This window comes from Mesoplodon densirostris, chromosome 4 (genome assembly GCF_025265405.1).
Source record: "Mesoplodon densirostris isolate mMesDen1 chromosome 4, mMesDen1 primary haplotype, whole genome shotgun sequence".
NCBI classification, from domain to species: domain Eukaryota; kingdom Metazoa; phylum Chordata; class Mammalia; order Artiodactyla; family Ziphiidae; genus Mesoplodon; species Mesoplodon densirostris.
The window spans coordinates 115,501,136-115,523,334 of NC_082664.1; the positions used below are offsets into that span (position 1 = coordinate 115,501,136).

Sequence of the window (22,199 nt, forward strand, 5' to 3'; positions counted from 1 at the left end):
GTGGAAAGTGGAATAGAAATATAAGTGCAGAGAGAAAATGGGAGTATGTAAAATATCAACCAGTTAAAGAAGGGCTTGTTTGTATATTTTTTTAAATTAATGATATGGGCATCAAATTATATGGCACTTAAATAGATTCAATTTAAAATAGAGACTGACAGTTTTATTTTTAAACGTCCATATTTACAATTCAATGTAAGTAACATAATTTGTAGTTAATTAATCTGGGGTTAGAACTTTAGATGTCAAGGTTAAAATACATGAATGAAAAAATACGGCTTCTCAAAATTCTTGCAGGGGTCACTGGAGCAGGAAGTGTGAAGGCCTCTGGCTTATGTGTCACTCTGTCACATTCAGACATGCATGGCTGGAGCCAGGGGGAGCAGGGCACACACTCCCAAGCCCTAAGGACCAGTTAGGGTGCAGGCCGTGGACATGCACATGCAGACCTGCAACTTATGACTTGTGCATATTTCTGTCTTGCAGGGTTTAGTGCAGGACATGCAAAGGCGGGGTGGTCTGGTTCACTGTTTGCATACGTGAAGGTGGGAGGACAGTCCTGGTTTGTCTTACGGGACCTTCACTGTGATTCCAGCACAGGCATTGTGGAAGCAAGAGCAGGAAGCCACGGTCGCAACTTACCATTTGCAGCCAAATGTTGGTGGTCAACACTTGGTTCTTCTCATCCTTTAAAGGAAAAAAAAAAGTCAAAAATATGGTTTATATGATTTACATAAGAAGAAATGATACCCTTATTCATGCACCAATTTGATGGTTGGGAAGGTTGGCGTGTGTGGAAAATAGAATTCATGGAGCATTTCCAAATATACTCCAGCATTTCCCCAGAGCGCAGCTTTTCTATTTATGCTGAAGTAATACACATTCATTACAGAGCTCTTACAAAAGATGGAAAAGTATAAAAAAGAAAATTAAAACCCTGCAACCCCACCATCCCGAGATGATACCTGCTAATGGTTTATCTTATTTTTCCTTACACATTATTTATCATTTGTATACTTAAAAAATAAGACTGGGTGCAGATTCTAATCTTTTAAAGTCAAGTTTATTAGCAGAATGGATAGAGTTTTAAGCAAACTGAAAGATTTTAGGCTTCCCTCCCCCCGGGAAAGGGAGTCCCCGCCCCGTCCCGTGACAGCTGCGGCACCTGTGCGTGGGCCCCATTCCTCCCTGAGCCCCAAGGGTCTGCCTGCCTTTCCTCCCATTCTCCATCAGCCTGGCAGCACCCAGGCCCTTGACACACACCTGCAGGGTACATCCTGTCCAGGTGAGCAAACGAAGGATCAGAAAGGTGGTTCCTTTATGAAGGAACCATTCACACTTGGATCTGAGTCAACAGCCCCTCTTTCCACATTTCCAAACAGAGTGGGTTCCAAGCTGGGCGCCAAAGTCTGCATTCTTTCCAGGAAGCTCCGGAGAGCAGATCGACCGTGGCTTTGCCCCTGCACTGGGCACCCAAAGAAGATGCTAGTCAACATGGGGCCTTTCCATGTGGGATGCAACTGTTTATTTTTAGCATGGCTGGCAAAGCCCAAAAGGGCTTAGCAAAAGCCACAGTGCACACGGAGACAAACAAGCCTATTTCATGCAATAGTTCTGCTGAGAACGCTGTTCACTATTTCGTGTTCAATTCCCACCTAAAAGACTCTGTAAATTAGCAATTTTCACCCTCTCCAGGAGAAAGTACTTACTAATGCTGAGATACCCAGAGGCTGAGGCCATAAGCCCCTCCAGCAGGAACTACCTGGCCTGGCTCCCTGATGGCAGTCACAAAAACAGACCCAGTGGCAGAAAGAACACCATCTACTGGTGCATGGTCTCAGGGCAGGGACACAAGTGAGAAATAGATGCTGCTTCTCCTTCAAATACAAATGTGTTGAATGCATAAGAAGCTGGCAGAGATTCTTTGATGCATCAATGCCCCTGTCCCAGTAGCTCACCCTGGGTGCCTCTGAGAGGTGAGAGTTGGGGGCAGGAAGGTGGGTGTAAATCTCACAGAGAAGATCAGGCTGCCTAAGGAAAGACAGGGGACCAAGTCCCAAGGGTCCCAGGCCAGGGGCTGTGTCCAGAAGAAGCTGCCAATTCTGTTACAAGAAAAATACATCCCCTTTTTCAAAATAACACATGCCAGGGGTTTTGGTAGAAAAAGCTGTGGAGCTAACCTCTCTCTATCCTCTGTGCAGAGAGAACAGTCCCTGACAGAGCCATGCATCTGAATTGCAAGAGGGCTCTAGTTCCAGTCCGATCTCCAGTACTATTTGAAAGCACTGATAAACTCTTATAGGACATATGTCCCTTGTCTCAACTTATTAAGGAGTTGTTTTTAATCGACTTAAAATTAGCCAGTGTTCCATTCACGTGGCTTTCTTTCTTTTAATTGCATCCATGTCTTCTGAGAGATCTTCTGAGAGAAAGGCTTCTGTGGTTTGGGAGCTCAATTACGACCAATCTAATTAAAAGGCTTTCTTCTTTCCAATATGTTAGCTGAAACCTCATTAGAGGGAAATGAGATTTCTGTGGTGTGCGACAGCATGGGACTGAGCAGGCATTTCAAACTGTAATCAACGCAAAGCAGCAGCCAGCCTCCAACGGAGGGAGCAGCAATGTGGGTGGGGGAGCCTCCACGGAGATACGGGAAAACCCTGCAGGGCCAGCAGAGAGGCTACTCTCTGTGTTCCCAAGGTGGGCCCCTCACACCACCCTCATCCCAGGGCCACCCACTGGCTGAGTCTCAGCTCTCAGTCTGCATGGTGACAAGGCGTCCCACCTCCTTCCCACCCCCTTGTGAAGTATGTCCTTCCCCCCAAAGACTGAACGTTTGTGTTGCCCAAATTTCCGATGTTGAAACCCACCCTGCGCGGGGATGGTATTAGGAGATGAGGCCTTTGGAAGGTGTTTAGGTCATGAGGGTTGTTTCACCCTCATGACCAGGATTATTGTCCTTAATAAAGGGACCCCAGAGGGCTCCCTCACCCCTTCTGCCATGTGAAGACCCAGTCAGAAAACAGCCATCTATGAACCAGGAAGCAGGCTCTCACCAGACATCAAAGTTGCAGGTACCTTGATCTTGTACTCCCCAGCCTCCAGAATTATGAGAAATAAATGCGTGTCATTAAGCCACTCAGTCTATGGTTCTTTGGTTACAGCAGCCGAGCTGATGGAATGCAGGGCCCTCACAGGGTCTGAACTCTGCTCAGCTCCAGACAGGCTCTCTGCCCTCCTCCAGCTGTACTGCTCAAAGAATCCAGTCTCAAGTCCTTAGGGCAGCACACAGCCCTTTCTACAACCCACAGTCCAGCCAAGTGTTCATTTGCTCATTCATTCATTCACTCATTTGACAAATATTTCTGGAGCACTTCCTGTTTTGGGCATTACGCCAGCCTGACATGCACAGTGGGAACTGAATAGACACGGTCCCTGAGCTCATGGAATATAAAATGTGGGTGGAGGGTGGGATAACACAATTCGACAATGACACACCTATGATTAACAAACGGTGACAAGTCACAGAGGACAGGAACAGAGCCCCTTCAGAGGATGACAGGGAGACGAACTTCACCAGAGTGACAGGGATGGGATCCTGAGGAAAAGACATCACCTTTACTCCCTATGACCCTGCAACACCAAAGCCACGACCCCTCACGCCCACTGTGTGCACCCCTACCCTTCGAGATCTTGCTCCCCACTCAACCCCCAAGTGCCTGCCCTGCCCCATGCCGTCCTCCTTCCTCCTGCACAAGCCCAGGGGCTCCGGGAGGGAGCCAGCAACCTGGGCAGACCTGTGGCCTCGGACAGCAGAGTGCAATTCAACCGAAGAAGGAACCTTCCTGCCAATTGTCCAGCTGCCTTAGAAGGGACCTAACATGTCTCCACAAGGATACATCATTTAATGCTTAATAAATCTATTTTCCATTTCAAAAAAGAGGGGACCTATAGACCAGTTCCTGAGTTGTAAGCACAGAGGATGGCCACCCTTCTGGTCCACCCCTGGGCTGGCCCCCTGAGGGCGAAGCCAGGTGACCAGGGCCTGCAAGGTCTGCAGAGCCAGATCCCGCACACCCAGTGCCCCTGCCACAGCTTCCCAGCCTCGTCCCCGCCACCCTGCCACCCACGGTGCCCTGCTTCTTGATGGAGTCTTCGCCTCTGCATTCAACTGCATGGCCTCAGGGGCTGCACGTCCTACACACTGAGGCCGGGTGGAAATCAATTCTCACCCTGGGCGGAAGCTCCCTCCTCTCTCACCTCATCCTCCTCCACTGACACCCCAGTCACCAACCCCCGTACTGCTCTCGCGCTTGTGTGAAATCAGGAACCAGCCACTGATGCTGAACTCAGCAGTCACGACTGGCACAGGCTGGAGGCACACGGGTCCAACACTGGGACTCTTGGGAGGGAGAGGCGGATGAGGCTTCCAAACCCTGACTCCAGACCCTGGCCCAGGGGCTGTAAAAAATAAGCAGGTACAACCCCCTGAGAACAAACAGCACAGGATCCGGGCATGGGTTACGGTGATTCCAGACCCTCAGCAGCCGCCTGCCCATCACAGCCCTGACCCAACCCGGCAGGACAGCACACAGGAGCAGAGCCCCCGACACTGGCTGCCAGAAAACCCCCTGGGCTCCAATCAGCTGCCCCCTATCGGGCACTCAGTGTCTGTGGTTTCAGTGTTCTCTTCTCAGAAATAGGGAGACAATAGCTGCCCCCACCACCTCCCAGTCTAGGAGGGACGAGGGTAGAGTCACCCAGGCTGTGACATATGACTCGGCTCTAGTGTGTCACTGTGTGGTTGCTCTCTCTCTCTCTCTCTCTCACACACACAAACACACACACACACACACACACACACACACACACACCCCTCCCCCACAAGACCCAGGCTCCTTGCTGACCCTGGGATCTCACAAGAGGACACAGGACCCCTGAGTGCCATGGAATCACACAGACCAGTGCACAAAACACCCCCAAAGCCAACCTCTTCTTTGTTTTTCAAACTGAGCACTTCAGAATATATTCAGCCTCAAAAAAGAAGGAAATCCCACTATTTGCAACAGCGTGGATGAACCTGGAGCACGTTACGTTAAGTGAACGAAACCAGACACAGAAAGATCCTGCATGATTCCACTTGTATAACGAATCTAAAATAATCCAACCCACAGAAGTACAGAGTAGAATGGTGGCTGCCAGGGGCCAGGTGGGAAATGAGAGGTATTAGTCCAAGGGTGCAAAGTTTCAGTTCTGCAAGATGAACAAGCCCCAGAGATCTCCTGTGAGGCACAGAGCCTGTAACTAATAATGCTGTAGCATAGACTTAAACATTTGCTAAGAGGGTAGATCTTATGTTAGGTGTTCTTATCACAGAAATAATAATTATAATAAATAAAAAAGAGGGCAGGAGGAAACTTTGGGAGGTGATGGGTATGTTTATGGCATAAATTGTGGCGAGAGTTTCACAATGTATGGTTACCTCCAAACTTGTCATATTGTGTACATTAAACACGTATAGCTTTTTGTATGTCAGTCATACCTCAATAAAGGGATTTTTAAAGTATACTTTAAGTAGCCATGCTTTTTAAAACTAATCTCCCGAAATAATCATGTGTCTGTTTTAGAGTACAACCATTCTGATGTGCTATCCTGCACACCTGCAGCAATTATTCTTCTGGAAGTTACAGGGTGACATTATTCAACATTATTTTGCAGAGCTCCCAATACTTTTCCTTTGCTTTTGTGTAAATGCTGAGAAAAAAAATAGGTAACAATAGATCTGTGTCTCAATTCTTGTTTGCAGAGAAAGATAACATAAATTTTTATTTATGTAGTACTCTGCAGTTTTTTTTTAACAGGGATCACTTCTTTTATCTAATTTAATCTTTACATTAACCATATTTTTGTCCTGTTTTTACAGAAAAATAAATTGAGAGGCTGTGATTTTCCCTGAGTCACCGAGATATTAGGGCTGAGAGAAGAGTCATATCCAGCATAAGAAATAAACGCCTAAAAGTCAATAAGAAAAAGGCAGACAATCCAACAGAAAAACGGGCAAAAGATGAACAAACCCATGATTTTCACCACAGAGAATAACAGTAAATGATATTTGAAAATAACACAGCTAAACCTTAAATAGAGTTTGCAGTCTTCTGAATGTGATACATACACACACACACACACACTTTTTTTTCAAACTCATTACAGTCTTGTGACAACCACACAGAGAAGTCAGTACTGTTATTATTCTCATCTCATAGCTCAACACCAGTGTTTCAGCCGCCAGGTGACTCTGCTCCCAACGTCCTAAGGAAACACTTTGGTGATGGTCACAGAAAATGATTCCCTTTGGCATCTATACAGCACAGACATTCTCAAACTACAGGCTGGAAACCTCTGAGTTTCTGAGATGCTTCCAGAGGATCAGTGAAGCCACATCTTTTTCACAGTCATGAGAAGTTATTAGCCTATTTCACCCTCATTTACTCATGAACGGTTGGTAGAGCTTGGCAGAGACCACGTGACATACAATGCAGCAGACTGCCACAGAAGTGGATCAGAGAATCCAGCTGTCTTCTACGAAGCTGGGCATTAAGGAGATTTGCAAAAATATAAAACAATGCTACTCTTCTCACTAAATGTGTTTTTCCTGGGAAAATATAGTTATTTTTCTTAAAGTATTAGTTATGGTAACAAGGCACGGGGTTATTATTTCGAAAGAATTCATGGACTTGAAAATGTTTTCTTAGTTTTTATTTCAAACATGGTAATAAATATTGATATATGTAACCCATGTAAAAAAACTGGGGGGGGGGCAGGGATCTGCAATAACTTTTATGAGAATAGAGGGGTCCGGAAGCTTAGAAGTTTGAGAGCCACTGGTGCAGGCCTGGCGTTCCTAAGACAAGGCGTTCCTGGTTCTTGGACCCAGGGGCCCGGCCTCATCTCTGTTCTCATTTGGGGGTTGCTCAGAGTCTGTGTTTTGGGAGTACAGTGTGAAAAGTCTGCCCCAGCCTCCCCAGGGAGGGGCAAGGGGTTCGAGGGTGCACTTTTTACTAGGACTGAAAGGGCTTCTTTCCACTTCTGTTAGAGGAAGAGCCTCCCTGTCTCCCCCAAGAGAACCCAAATCGGGAAGAATGAAGCCTGAGATCATGAGAGCAGAACCAGAGAAGAGAGTCCATCTTGAGGCAGCAGGACTGGAAAGTGGAGGAAGGGTGGAGGGGCCAGGGGATTATAGATATAGGAGAGAGGGGGAAAGAGGTGGACTCCAGTCACACTGGTAAACCACTCAAGCTTCATCTGAACTCTCTCTGGACAGAAACAATAAATTTCCCTTTATTCTGAAGCCATCATCTTGACTGAATCAGTGTCTAAGCATCCCCTTCACAAACGTAGCACACATAACAAGTTATCTCTGACAGGACTCAAGGTAAGCAACTGCACGCAGAGATGGACTCCACAAATGCCTGGGTCATGGAAACCAGTGCTGGAGCTTCAGCATCAGGCTTCTCCAACAAACTCTCTTGGGAACCTGGCTGTGGAAAGTCCCATCAAAACGAGGTCCTCTGAAGACAGGAGCTAGTGATAGGGGATTTCAACACAACCCTCAGTGTGGAACTGGTGCCAAGGTGGGTTCAAAAGGTCAAAGGGAAGGGAAAGGGATGAGATACATGAAAGAAGGCAGGAGCTGGAAGTGAAAGCAGTAATGTTTTCTTTTTTTGTTATTTGACATTTATAATATTTCTACAAGCAATGTAGATTAATTGGTTTAATAAATTAAGCAAAAATAAAGATCACATAAAAGGAAAGAATATATATGAAAAAAATTACCACCATTATAGCTCAGAAAATTAAAAACTATGAGTAGACACACCCTCATAAGGCATGGGCAAGATGAAAAAATTGGAATGACAGATTCACATAGTTTGGCAATGAATGAATGAATGAATACATAAATAATTTAAAATAGCAAATGCAAGGAAGAAAGGAAGGCAAGGAGACAAACACAACTAAAATACAAAATATAATCTGGAAAAAAGCCCAATTAAGACAAGCATGCTTCCCATGAATTCTTTCTACTATATAACTCAATAAAGCCTTGGATCAAATTAAACATGATTTCAAATATGAGATTATAAAATACCGAATGAAATAAAAGGGAGACTGCAGAGCTAAACAAATACACTGAGAACCAAAACAATACAGTTACATGGCTAATAAATTAGAGCCAGAAAAGAACAAAACAGACCCAGTTGAAAATTGAGTTACTGGCATGAAGGCAAGGCATGAGACAACCACAGTATGTAGAGGAAAAACACAAAGAGATTAAGTCAATTAGGGACGTGGACACAGAAGTGCCACAAGGAGGGCACAACTTGAGCTGAAACAGAGAACACGCACGTGGGAAACAGAAAGTGTCCTGGGACCACGCACAGGAGACACACTTCTGGTTCTAGCAAAACAGTAAAATCCATGACCTGAACACTGTCCTGCTACCAAACACCTAGAAATGCTGGAGAAAATCACAGAAATACCTTCTTAAATGCAAATGGAAGCTCACAAAAATGGAAGAGAAATCTTCAAAAACAAAAGATCCAATAGGAAACGGAAAAGAACACTGTTAGGGGCACTGGTGGTGCAGTGGTTAAGAATCTGCCTGCCAGTGCAGGGGACACAGGTTCAATCCCTGGTCCAGGAAGATCCCACATGCCACAGAGCAACTAAGCCCATGAGCCACAACTACTGAGCCTGTGCTCTAGAGCCTGCAAGCCACAACTACTGAGCCCACATGCCACAACTACTGAAGCCCACGTGCCTAGAGCCCATACTCCACAACAAGAGAAGCCACTGCAATAAGCCCAGTCACCACAGTGAAGAGTAGCCCCCACTCGCCGCAACTAGAGAAAGCCCGCGGGCAGCAAAGAAGACCCAACACAGCCAAAAATAAATAATAAATAAATAACCTTTAAAAAAATAAAATAAGCTTCAGAAGGAGAAAATTTAAAGAAATAATGACTGAGAAATTTCCAGAATTGCTGAACTAATCCTCAGTTTAAGGAAGCTCAACAAGTTACTCAAGAAGATAAATGACTCAAAAGCTAATCAAAGTTTAATCATTTTTTTCAGCTCCTATATGTAAAGAGCTTAGAATTAAGCTCTTATAGCAAGAAAAAAAAACTGAACATACTGAAAATCAGTGACTTTGGTTGGACCCATGAGAGCTTGAGGTCGCAGTGTAAAGTGCCACACCGAAATCTGAAAACAGGCGAATTCAGAGTCATAGACAAGATCTGCTTACCTGGGGCAGAGGCTACTAGAGCCATAAACTTGCAGTAACACCCACAAGGTCATTTTGATGAGTCTCTGTTTGCTGAGGATAAACTTGAGTGAGAATAAGAAAGCTCCAGGGAGCCACAACCTTGGGGACACCCTACACTCTCATGGATTTCATCTCCAGGAGCCCCACCAAGTTCTCAAGGTAAATGTGCAAGAAAGATCCCCTTGTAACTCTGGCACAGGAAGGGAAGGAGTAACTCTTAGGAAACAGGCCACCCAAAGCCTTCTCAATAGCAAAGCCTACTCTCCAAGCTTTCCAGAGCTTGATCTCCACCATTCCTCCCACACCGGTGCCCTGGAGCCTTTCTATCCCATGTGAAGGAGGGGACAAAAGCCATCATAGGAGGGAAACACTTGTAAAGGCCACAGCCCAGGAGCACAGACAGACCCACTGAAAGGCTGAGATTTAACCCTAACACTACAGAACCTATAGAACACTTCCCCTCTCCCACATCATCCCATCACACTAACACACCAGAATAAGGGCAGTGGGAACCACTGAAAAAGCTGCAGACTCCCTCTGAGGAGGGTACTGAGCGAAGACCAAAATCAAGAGGGGAGACAAAAACAGACACTAGAAGAATCTGAAACTTCTGACACAGAAAGCTACAGCAAACATTACAGCCCAACTACTAGCCAAACTAACATAAATTCTCACATTAAAGGTATATTTATTTCAATTTCTATTACCTTATAGGATATTTCTGATTTAAAACAGAACAACTACAAGGCAACTAAAAGACAAGAAAAAAGTATGAAGAGACAAAGCAAGCATCAGGAAAAGACTGTAATATGACACAGATGTTGAAATTATCAAACACTAAATTTAAGATAATATGATCAATATGTTAAAGGGCTCTAAAGGAGAAATAAACAACATGCAAGAACAGATGGGTAGGGGGAACCTTCAAGATGGCGGAGGAGTAAGATGTGGAGATCATCTTCTTCCCCACAAATATATCAAAAATACATCTACATGTGGAACAACCCCTACAGAACACCTACTGAACGCTGGCAGAAGACCTCAGACTTCCCAAAAGGCAAGAAACTCCCTATGTACCTGGGTAGGGCAAAAGAAAAAAGGAAAAACAGAGACAAAAGAATACGGACAGGACCTGCACCTCTAGGAGGGAGCTGTGAAGGAGGAAAAGTTTCCACACACTAGGAAGCCCCTTCGCTGGCAGAGACAGGGGTGGCGGGGGGGAAGCTTCAGAGCCACAGAGGAGAGCGCAGCAATAGGGGTGCAGAGGGCAAAGCGGAGAGATTCCCGCATAGAGGATTGGTGCCAACCAGCACTCACCAGCCTGAGAGGCTTGTCTGCTCACCTGCCAGGGTGGGTGGGGGCTGGGAGCTGAGGCTCGGTCTTCAGAGTTCAGATCCCAGGGAGAGGACTGGGGTTGGCTGCGTGGACACAGCCTGAAGGGGGCTAGTGCACCACAGCTAGCCAGGAGGGAGTCCGGGAAAAAGCCTGGAACTGCCTAACAGGCAAGAGACCATTATTTCGGGGTGCACGATGAGAGCGGATTCAGAGCACCGCTTAAAGGAGCCTCAGAGACAGGCATGAGACGCGGCTATCAGTGCAGACCCCGGAGACAGGCATGAGACGCTAAGGCTGCTGCTGCAGCCACCAAGATGCCTCTGTGCAAGCACAGTTCACTATCCACACCTCCCCTCCCTGGAGCCTCTGAAGCCTGCCACTGCCAGGGTCCCGTGATTGAGGGACAACTTCAACATCATGCCAGCCTCTGCTGCCGCAGGCTCACCCTGCAGTCCGTACCCCTCCCACGCCCCAGCCTAAGTGAGCCAGGGCCCCGAATCAGCTGCTACTTTAAGCCCATCCTGTCTGGGCAGGGAACAGACGCCCTCAGGTAACCTACACACACAGGCAGGGCCAAATCCGAAGCTGAACCCCAGGAGCTATGCAAACAAAGAAGAGAAAGCGAAATTTCTCCATGCAGCCTCAGGAACAGTGGATTGAATCTCCACAGTCAACTTGATGTACCCTGTACCTGTGGAATACCTGAATAGGCAACGAATCATCCCAATATTGAGTCAGTGGACTTTTGGAGCAATTGTAGACTTGGGGTTTGCTATCTGCATCTAAATTGTTTCTGGTTTTATGTTTATCTTAGTTTAGTATTTAGAGCTTAATATCACTGGTAGATTTGTTTACTGATTGGACTGCTCTCTTCCATTTTTTGTTTATATATATATTTTTTTCCATTTTCTCTTTTTGTGAGGTGTGTGTGTGTATACTTCTTTGTGTGATTTTATATGTATAGCTTTGCTTTTGCCATTTGTCCTAGGATTCTGTCTGTCCAGTTTTTTTGTTTTTTTTTTTTTAGTATAGTTTTTAGCACTTGTTATCATTGGTGGATTTGTTTTTTGGTTTGCTTGCTCTCTTCTTTCTTTATTTTTTTCTATTACTTTTTAAATTTTAGTAATTTCTTTATTTTTTCATTTAATAACTATTTTCTTTCTTTCTGTCCTTCCTTCCTTCCTTTCTCCCCTCTCCCCCCTCCCCCTCTCCCCCTCTCCCTCTCTCTCCCTCTCTCTCTCTCTGTCTCCCTCCCTCCCTCCCTCTCTCTCTCCCTCTCTCTCTCTGTCTCCCTCTGTCTCCCTCCCTCCCTCCCTCTCTCTCTCTCTCTCTCTGTCTCCCTCTCTGTCTCCCTCCCCCCGTCTCCCTCTCTGTCTCTGTCTCTCTGTCTCTCTCTCTCTCTCTCTCCCTTTTCTTCTGAGCCACGTGGCTGACAGGGTCTTGGTGCTCCAGCCATGTGTCAGGCCTGAGCCACTGAGGTGGGAGAGAAGAGTTCAGAACATTGAACTACCAGAGACGTCCCAGCCCCAGGTAATACCAAACAGCAAAAGCTCTCCCAGAAATCTCCATCTCAACACTAAGACTCAGCTCCACTCAACGACCAGCAAGCTACAGTGCTGGACACACTATGCCAAACAACTAGCAAGACAGGAACACAACACCACCCATTAGCAGGGAGGCTGCCTAAAATCATAGTAAGTTCACAGACACCAAAAAATACACCACCGAATGCAGTCCTGCCCACTAGAAAGACAAGGTCGAGCCTCATCCAACAGAACACAGGCACCAGTCCCCCCCACCAGGAAGCCTACACAACCCACTGTACCAACATTACCCACTGGGAGCAGACACCAAAAACAATGGGAACTATGAACATGTAGCCTGTGAAAAGGAGACCCCAAACACAGAAAGTTAAACAACATGAGAAGACAGAGAAATACGCAGCAGATGAAGGAGCCAGGTAAAAATCCACCAGACCTGACAGATGAAGAGGAAACAGGCAGTCTACTTGAAAAGGAATCCAGAGTAATGATAGTAAACCTTGGAAACAGAATGGAGAAAATACAAGAAATGTTTAACAAGGACCTAGAAGAACTAAAGAGCAAACAAACAATGATGAACAACACAATAAATGACATTAAAAATTCTCCAGAAGGAATCAATAGCAGAATAACTGAGGCAGAAGAACGGATAAGTGACCTGGAAGATAAAATAGTGGAAGTAACTACCACAGAGCAGAAGAAAGAAAAGAGAAACAAAATAATTGAGGACAGTCTCAAGACCTCTGGGAAAACGTTAAATGCAACAACATTCTAATTATCCCAGAAGAAGAAGAGAAAAAGAAATGGACTGAGAAAATATTTAAAGAGATTATACTTGAAAACTTCCCTAATATGGGAAAGGAAATAGCCACCCAAGTACAGGAAGCGCAGAGAGTCCCCTACTGAATAAATACAAGGAGAAACATGCCAAGACACACATTATCAAACTATCAAAAATTAAATACAAAGAAAAAATATTAAAAGCAGCAAGGGAAAAGCAACAAATAACATACAACAGAATCCCCATAAGGTTAACAGTTGATCTTTCAGCAGAACTCTGCAAGCCAGAAGGGAGTGGGCAGGACATATTTAAAGTGATGAAAGGGAAAAAATTACAACCAAGATTACTCTACCCAGCAGGGATCTCATTCAGATTTGACAGAGAAACTAAAACATTTATAGACAAGCAAAAGCTAACAGAATTCACACCACCAACCAGATTTACAAGGAATACTAAAGAAACTTCTCTAAGTGGAAAACACAACAGAAGAAAAGGACCTACAAAACAAAGCCAAAACAATTAAGAACATGGTCGTAGGAACATACATATAGATAATTACGTTAAACGTGAATGGATTAAATGCTCCAACCAAAAGACACAGGCTTGCTGAATGGATACAAAAACAAGACCCATATATATCCTGTCTACAAGAGACCCACTTCAGACCTAGGAACACATACAGACTGAAAGTGAGGGGATGGAAAAAGATATTCCATGCAAGTGGAAATCAAAAGAAAGCTGGAGTAGCTATACTCATATCAGATAAAATACACTTTAAAATAAAGAATGTTACAAGAGACAAGGAAGGACACTACATAATGACCAAGAGATCAATCCAAGAAGAAGATATAACAATTATAAATATATATGAACCCAACATAGGAGCACCTCAATACATAAGGCAACTGCTAACACCTATACAAGAGGAAATCAACAGTAACACAATAATAGTGGGGGACAACAATGGACGGATCATACAAAATGTAAATAAATAAGAAACAGAAGCTTTAAATGAACAATAGACCAGATAGGTTTAATTGATATTTATAGGACATTCCATCCAAAAACAACAGAATACACTTTCTTCTAAAGTGTGCACTGAACATTCTGCAGGATAGATCATATCTTGGGTCACAAATCAAGCCTTGGTAAATTTAAGAAAATTGAAATCATATCAAGCATCTTTTCTGACCACAATGCTATGAGACTAAATATCAATGACAGGAAAAAACAAGTAAAAAATACAAACACAAGGAGGCTAAACAATACTCTATTAAATAACCAAGAGACCACTGAAGAAATCAAAGAGGAAATCAAAACATACCTAGAAACAAATGACAGTGAAAACACAATGAACCAAAACCTATGCAAGGCAGCAAAGCAGTTCTAAGAGGGAAGTTGAGAGCAATACAATCCTATCTCAAGAAACAAGAAAAATCTCAAATAAACAACCTAACCTTACACCTAAAGCACTTAAGAAAGAAGAACAAAAAAATCCCAAAGTTAGGAGAAGGAAAGAAATCATAAACATCCGATTAGAAATAAATGAAAAAGAAATGAAGGAAACAATAGCAAACATGAATAACACTAAAAGCTGGTTCTTTGAGAAGATAAACAAAATTGATAAACCATTAGCCAGACTCATCAAGAAAAAAAGGGAGAAGACTCAAATCAATAGAATTAGAAATGAAAAAAGAGAAGTACCAACTGACACTGCAGAAATACAAAGGATCATGAGAGATTACTACAAGCAACTCTATGCCAATAAATAGGACAACCTGGAAGAAATGGACAAATTCTTAGAAAAGCACAACCATCCGAGACTGAACCAGGAAGAAATAGAAAATACAAACAGACCAATCACAAGCACTGAAATTGACACTGTGATTTAAAATCTTCCAACAAACAAAAGCCCAGAACCAGACGGATTCATAGGCAAATTCTATCAAACATTTAGAGAAGAGCTAACACCTATCCTTATCAAACTCTTCCAAAATATAGTAGAGGGAGGAACACTCCCAAACTTATTCTGTGAGGCCAGCATCACCCTGATACCAAAACCAGACAAAGATGTCACAAAAAGAGAAAACTACAGGCCAGTATCACTGATGAACGTAGATGCAAAACTGCTCAACAAAATACTAGCAAACAGAATCTAACAGCACATTAAAAGGATCATACACCATGATCAAGTGGGGTTTATCCCCGTAATGCATGGATTCTTCTATATATGCAAATCAATCAATGTGATACACCATATTAACAAACTGAAGAATAAAAACCATACGATCATCTCAATAGATGCAGAAAAAGCTTCTGACAAAATTCAACACCCGTTTATGATAACAAACCTCCATAAATTAGGCAAAGAGGAAACTTAACTCAAGGTAATAAAGGCCATATATGACAAACCCACAGCCAACATTATTCTCAATGGTGAAAAACTGAAAACATTTCCACTAAGATCAGGAACAAGACAAGGTTGCCCATGCTCACCACTGTTATTCAACATAGTTTTGGAAGTTTTAGCCACAGCAATCAGAGAAGAAAAAGAAATAAATGGAATACAAATTGGAAAAGAAGAAAACTGTCACTGTTTGCAGATAACATACTATACATAGAGAATCCAAAAGATGCTACCAGAAAACTACTACAGCTAATCAATGAACTTGGTAAAGTAGCTGGATACAAAATTAATCCACTGAAATCTCCTGCATTCCTATACACTAATGATGAAAAATCTGCAAGAGAAATTAAGGAAACACTCCCATTTACCACTGCAACAAAAAGAATAAATATCTTGGAATAAACCTACCTATGGAGACAAAAGAGCTGTATGCAGAAAATTATAAGACACTGATGAAAGAAATTAAAGATGATATAAAGGGATTGAGAGATATACCCTGTTCCTGGATTGGAAGAATCAACATTGTGAAAATGACTATACTATCCAAAGCAATCTACAGATTCAATGCCATCCCTATCAAACTACCAATAGAATTTTTCACAGAACTAGAACAAAAAATTTCACAATTTGTATGGAAACTCGAAACACCCCAATTGCCAAAGCAATCTTGAGAAACAAAAACGGAGCTGGAGGAATCAGGCTCCCAGTCTTCAGACTATACTACAAAGCTACAGTAATCAAGACAGTATGGTACTGGCACAAAAGCAGAAATATAGGTCAATGGAACAGGATAGAAAGCCCAGAGATAAACCCATGCACATATGGTCACTTTATCTTTGATAAAGGAGGCAAGAATATACAATGGAGAAAAGACAGCCCCTTCAATAAGTGGTGTGGGGAAAACTGGACAGCTACATGTAAAAGAAAGAAATTAGAATACTCCCTGACACCATACACAAAAATAAACTCAAAATGGATTAAAGACCTAAGTGTAATGCCAGACACTATGAAACTCTGCCTATGTTCAGAACACTCTATGACATAAATCACAGCAAGATCCTTTTTGACCCACCTCCTAGAGAAATGCAAATAAGAACAAAAATAAACAAATAGGATGCAATGAAATTTGCAAACGAAGCAACTGACAAAGGATTAATCTCCAAAATATACAAACAGCTCATGCAGCTCAATATCAAAAAAACAAATAACCCAATCGAAAAATGGGCCGAAGACCTAAATAGACATTTCTCCAAAGATATACAGATTGCCAACAAACCTATGAAAGGATGCTCAACATCACTAATTATTAGAGAAATGCAAATCAAAACTACAATGAGATATCACCTCACACTGGTCAGAATGGCCATCATCAAAAAATCTACGAACAATAAATGTTGGAGAGGGTGTGGAGAAGAGGGAAACCTCTTGCACTGTTGGTGGGAATGTAAATTGATATAGCCACTATGGAGAACAGTTTGGAGGTCCCTTAAAAAACTAAACATAGAATACCATATCGCCCAGCAATCCACTCCTGGGCATATACCCTGAGAAAACCATAATTCAAAAAGAGTCATGTACCACAACAATGTTCACTGCAGCTCTGTTTACAATAGCCAGGTCATGGAAGCAACCTAAGTGTCCATCAACAGATGAATGGATAAAGAAGGTGTGGCACATATGTACAATGGAATATTACTCAACCATAAAAAGAAACGAAATTGAGTTATTTGTAGTGAGTTGGATGGACCTGCTGTCCTGATGGTCTGTCATACAGAGTGAAGTAAGTCAGAAAGAGAAAAACAAATACTGTATGCTAACACATATATATGGAATCCTCCCCCCAAAAAGAAAATGGTTCTGAAGAACCTAAGGGCAGGACAGGAATAAAGACACAGACATAGAGAATGGACTTGAGGATGGGGAGGGTGAAGGGTAAGCTGGGATGAAGTGAGGGAGGGCATGGACATATATACACTACGAAATGTAAAACAGATAGCTAGTGGGAAGCAGCCGCATAGCACAGGGAGATCAGCTCACTACTTTGTGTCCACCTAGAGGGCTGGGATAGGAAGTGTGGGAGGGAGATGCAAGAGGAAGGAGATATGGGGATATGTATACATATAGCTGATTCACTTTGTTATACAGCCGAAACTAACATACCATTGTAAAGCAACTATAGTCCAATAAAGATGTTAAAAACAAAAACAAATAAACAAACAACAACAAAAGAATAAAAGAACAGCTGGGTAATGTCAGCAGGAATATGGAAACTCTAAGGAAGACTCTAAAGGAAATACTAGGAATCAAAAACACCATAACATGGACCTAGATTCTGTCATACAGAGTGAAGTAAGTCAGAAAGAGAAAGACAAATACCGTATGCTAACACATATATATGGAATCTAAGAAAAAAAAATGTCATGAAGAACCTAGGGGTAAGACAGGAATAAAGACACAGACCTACTAGCGAATGGACTTGAGGATATTGGGAGGGGGAAGGGTAAGCTGTGACAAAGTGAGAGAGTGGCATGGACATAAATACACTACCAAATGTAAAACAGATAGCTAGTGAGAAGCAGCCGCATAGCACAGGGAGATCAATTTGGTGCTTTGTGAACACCTAGAAGGGTGGGATAGGGAGGGTGGGAGGGAGGGAGATGCAAGAGGGAAGAGATATGGGAACATATGTATATGTATAGCTGATTCACTTTGTTATAAAGCAGAAACTAACACACCATTGTAAAGCAATTATACTCCAATAAAGATGTAAAAAAAAACAAACCAAGAAAAAAACAAAAAACCCACCATAACAGAAATAAAGAATGCCTGTATGCAATTTGAATATATTTTGTCCAAAATATACAAACTTCTATTAAATGTAAACGTTTTTAAAATAAAGAAAAAAAGAAAGCCTTTGATGGTCTCATGATTAAACTGGACACAACCAGGGAAAGAATCAGTATGCTTGAAAATATGTCATAGAAACTTCTGAAACTGAAATGCAAAAAAGGAAAAAGAATGAAAAAAATTGACCATCCAATAACTCTGGGACAATTTCAAAATGTATAACTCTATGTAGTTGTGTTACCAGAAGAATAAGAAGCAGAGCAGATGAATAATCAAAGTAATAATGGCTGAGAACTTTCCAAAATTAATGACAGACACAAATCACATACCCCAGAAACTGAGGGAACACCAAGCAGCATAAATATCTAGAAAAATAGACATGGACCTAATACCTATCACAGAAATAAAATCAAAATGGATCATAAGACTAAATATAAAACTAGAAGAAAACATAGGATATCATATGTGTGATCTGAGGCTTGGTGATGAGTTTTTGGATACAATGCCAAAAGGATGATGATCCATGCAAAAAATAAAGTAATTAAAATTGCTAGGTTGGATTTTATTAAACCTAAAAACTGCTCTGTGAAAGACAGTTACCAGAATGAAAAAACAAACCACAGACTGGGAGACGGTTTCTCAAAATAACATCTCTGATAAAGGACTTGGATCTGAAATACTGGGAGAAAAGTCAACAATAAGAAAACAAACAACCTAACTAAAAAATAGGCAAAAGATGTGAACAGACACCTGAACAACAAAGATACACAGATGGTAAAAAAGCATACAAGAAGATGCTCAACATGTCATTAAGGAATTACAAATTAAAACAGTGAGATACTGCCACACACCTATTAGAATGACTAATATCCAAAAAAACTGACAATACCAATTGCTGAGAGGATGTGAAGCAGTAAGAACTCTCATTTACTGATGGTGGGAACGCAAAATGGTGTGCCAGTCTGGAAGACAGTTTGGCAGTTTCTTATAAAACTAAACGTAGTATCACCAGACTATCCGACAAATGCACTCCTAGATATTTACTCAATGGTTTGAAAATTTTTATCCACACAAAAGCCTTCATGTTAATGTTTATGGCCAGTTTATTCATAACTGCCAAAACCTGGAAGCAACCAAGATGTCCTACAGTAGATGAATGGATAAACAAACTGTGTGACATCCATATAATGAACTACTACTATTCAGGGATAAAATGAAATAAGCTATCAAACCACAAAAGATACAGATAAACCTTAAACATATATTGCTAAGTGAAAGAAGCCAGGCTGAAAAGGCAACATACCATATGATTTCAATTATAAGACACTGCAAAACTAGGGCTGGTAAACAGATGATCAGTTGTGCTGTGTGTGAGGTTATACGGATGAATAAATGGAGCACAGGGGATTTTTAGAGCAGGGGAACAATTTTGTATGATATTGCAATAGTGAACACAAGACATAAAGCATTTGTCAAAACCCATATAACTGTAGAGCACAAAGAGTAAACCTTAATGTACACAAATTTAAAAGAAAATCATTTAGGAAGTCAGAGGATCCAGGATGGAATGCAAAATGTGAGAAATGGATCTAAATACATCACAAAAGTATGAACCTCCCTGATGGAGTTGGAGGAAAAGGGTGCTGACCTAAGTAAATTCCAAAATAAGGGAGTCTGTAAGGCACCGTACACTAGCACTGCACTCTAGGTGATGAAGCTGTTCTCCATAGAGTTCTGACCTAACAATTCTAAAACCACTGCATGTATACTGGAATTGAACAATTATGTAAATGGGTGGAAGATCGTGGGAGTCAGATTTCTCACCACTGGGGTGAGAGGAGGTTAGAATTACCTATCTGGTAATGGATTAGAGTTGGAGACATAAGGCAGAATTCACGTTTAGCTTAGTATAGATTCCAGTGTTATATATAGAAATACCATAGATATGTGCATATACATGCATTAGTACACATACTGTATACATACACCTGTCCCTTACTCCATCAATTTAGAGGGCCTAGAAACATGCCCCAGGAACAATGAACACACACACCAAGCACTCAGATTTTGTTTCCTAATCATTCTCCAGTAAAAAGAATCAGGCATCCTTCAGAAACAGCTGACTCCAGGTGTTGGGCAGGAAATAAACAAGATGACCTGGAACATCTTTGAGTGCCAGGAAGTAAGAAAGTGGTCAAAAAATAAATACATAAATTCACAATGATGAGGGTACATCAAAGGGTCACAGGAACAAACAGAACAAGTACCCAGGTGGTCAAAGCTGGAACAATTTGAGAAATGAAATTCATAAAGTAGTATTGAATTATAAGATAAATATCCATGAGTCCACACTGCCATAAATAAATAATTGAATAAATAAAAGGGAGAAAACAGACAAATCTCTCATGCAGAGGAACTCCAAATAATTTATGTAGATACTCCACTTTTTAAGGAGATGGAGCTTACCTCCCCACTACGTAAATGTGGGCTGCACAGAGCGACTTCCTTGAAAAAACTACAGTATAGACAGGGGGGGAGGGAAAAAGAGTAACTGTACAGTGGAGAGGCCTGACCTACCTAAGGTCATAAGATGAAGGTCAACATCAACAATGACAAATCATATTGACGGTATATGCCCTTGATATGACAGGGTGAGGATGGTACTTTAGCTCTGTGGTCCTCCTCCCCAAAACATATTACCCCAGTCTAACTATGAGGAAAACATCCAACAAATCCCAACGGAGGGACATTCTACAAAATGCCTGACCAGCACTCTTCAAAACTGTCAAAATCATCAAAAACAAGGAAAGTCTGAGAAACTGTCACAACCAAGAGGAGCCTAAAGAGATGACTAAATGGAATGTGGTACCTGGATGGGATTCTGGGACAGAAAAATGACAATACAATAAGTAAAAAATTAAGAAAATCCTAATAAAGCATGGACTTGAGTTAAAATAATCTATCAATATATGTTCATTAATTATAATAAAAGGTAGCATACAAATGTACGATGATAATAATGGGGGAAACTGGGTGTGGGGTAAATGAGTAAATCTTTGCAAGTTTTCCCTAAATCCAAAACTGTCCTAAAATAAAATATGTATTTAAAAAACTAAATCTACTAAGTGAAGTCAGAAAGAGAAAGACAAATACCATATGATATCACTTATATCTGGAATCTAAAATAGGATACAAATGAACTTATTTACAAAGCAGAAACAGACTCACAGACACAGAAAACAAACATGGTTATCAAAGGGGATAGCAGGGATGGGGGATAAATTGGGAATTTGGGGTTAACAGATACAAACTACTATATATAAAATAGATAACAAGGACCTACTGTATAGCACAGGGAACTATATTCAATATCCTGTAATAAACCATAATGGAAAGGAATATGAAAAAGAATATATATTTATAACAATCACTTTGCTGTACAGGATAAATTAACACAACACAACCCTGTAAATCAACTATACTTCAATAAAATAAAATTTAAAAAAATAAAGTCCTCCCCTTGTCAAATCAGGACAGGGTCACCTTGGAAACCTGTTGGGCTAAGAGTACTGCCCAAACAATACACATCAACTAAGAGAAAGCACTACCATGTCCTCTCTCAGATTCCTAGCTCACACCATTTATCACAAGGGCTCTAAGAGGTCCTGGAGAATCTGACTAAGCCTGTGCTTCCCAAACGGGTTTATAGAATCCTTTTTGTTTTTCTGTAAAATCTATAAATAACGAGTCCCCTACGGATCTTTAGACTCTATCTTCTGGAGACTTGTAGGAAGCTAATAAATTACTGGTGCCCAGAAATAATTTGGCAATTCACCAACCATTAATCACCACAGAGTTCTAACACTCAGAAAGGAAAATTCGACACCTCTCCCTTCCCCATTTGGACTTCCCCCAAAGTCCATTTCCCATCTAATCCAGAGCATATTCGGATTCCTATTTTACAGG

General features: G+C 41.9%; 1 protein-coding gene across 1 annotated transcript in view; it reads right to left on the reverse strand.

Moving 5' to 3' along the window:
- CHRNA7 (cholinergic receptor nicotinic alpha 7 subunit) overlaps positions 1 to 22,199 on the reverse strand; it is a 130,069-nt gene that overhangs the window by 75,525 nt on the left and 32,345 nt on the right. The window contains exon 3 of the mRNA XM_060095113.1: positions 643 to 687. Coding sequence (XP_059951096.1) covers positions 643 to 687 — 45 coding nt within the window. The remainder of the gene's footprint in view (positions 1 to 642; positions 688 to 22,199) is intronic.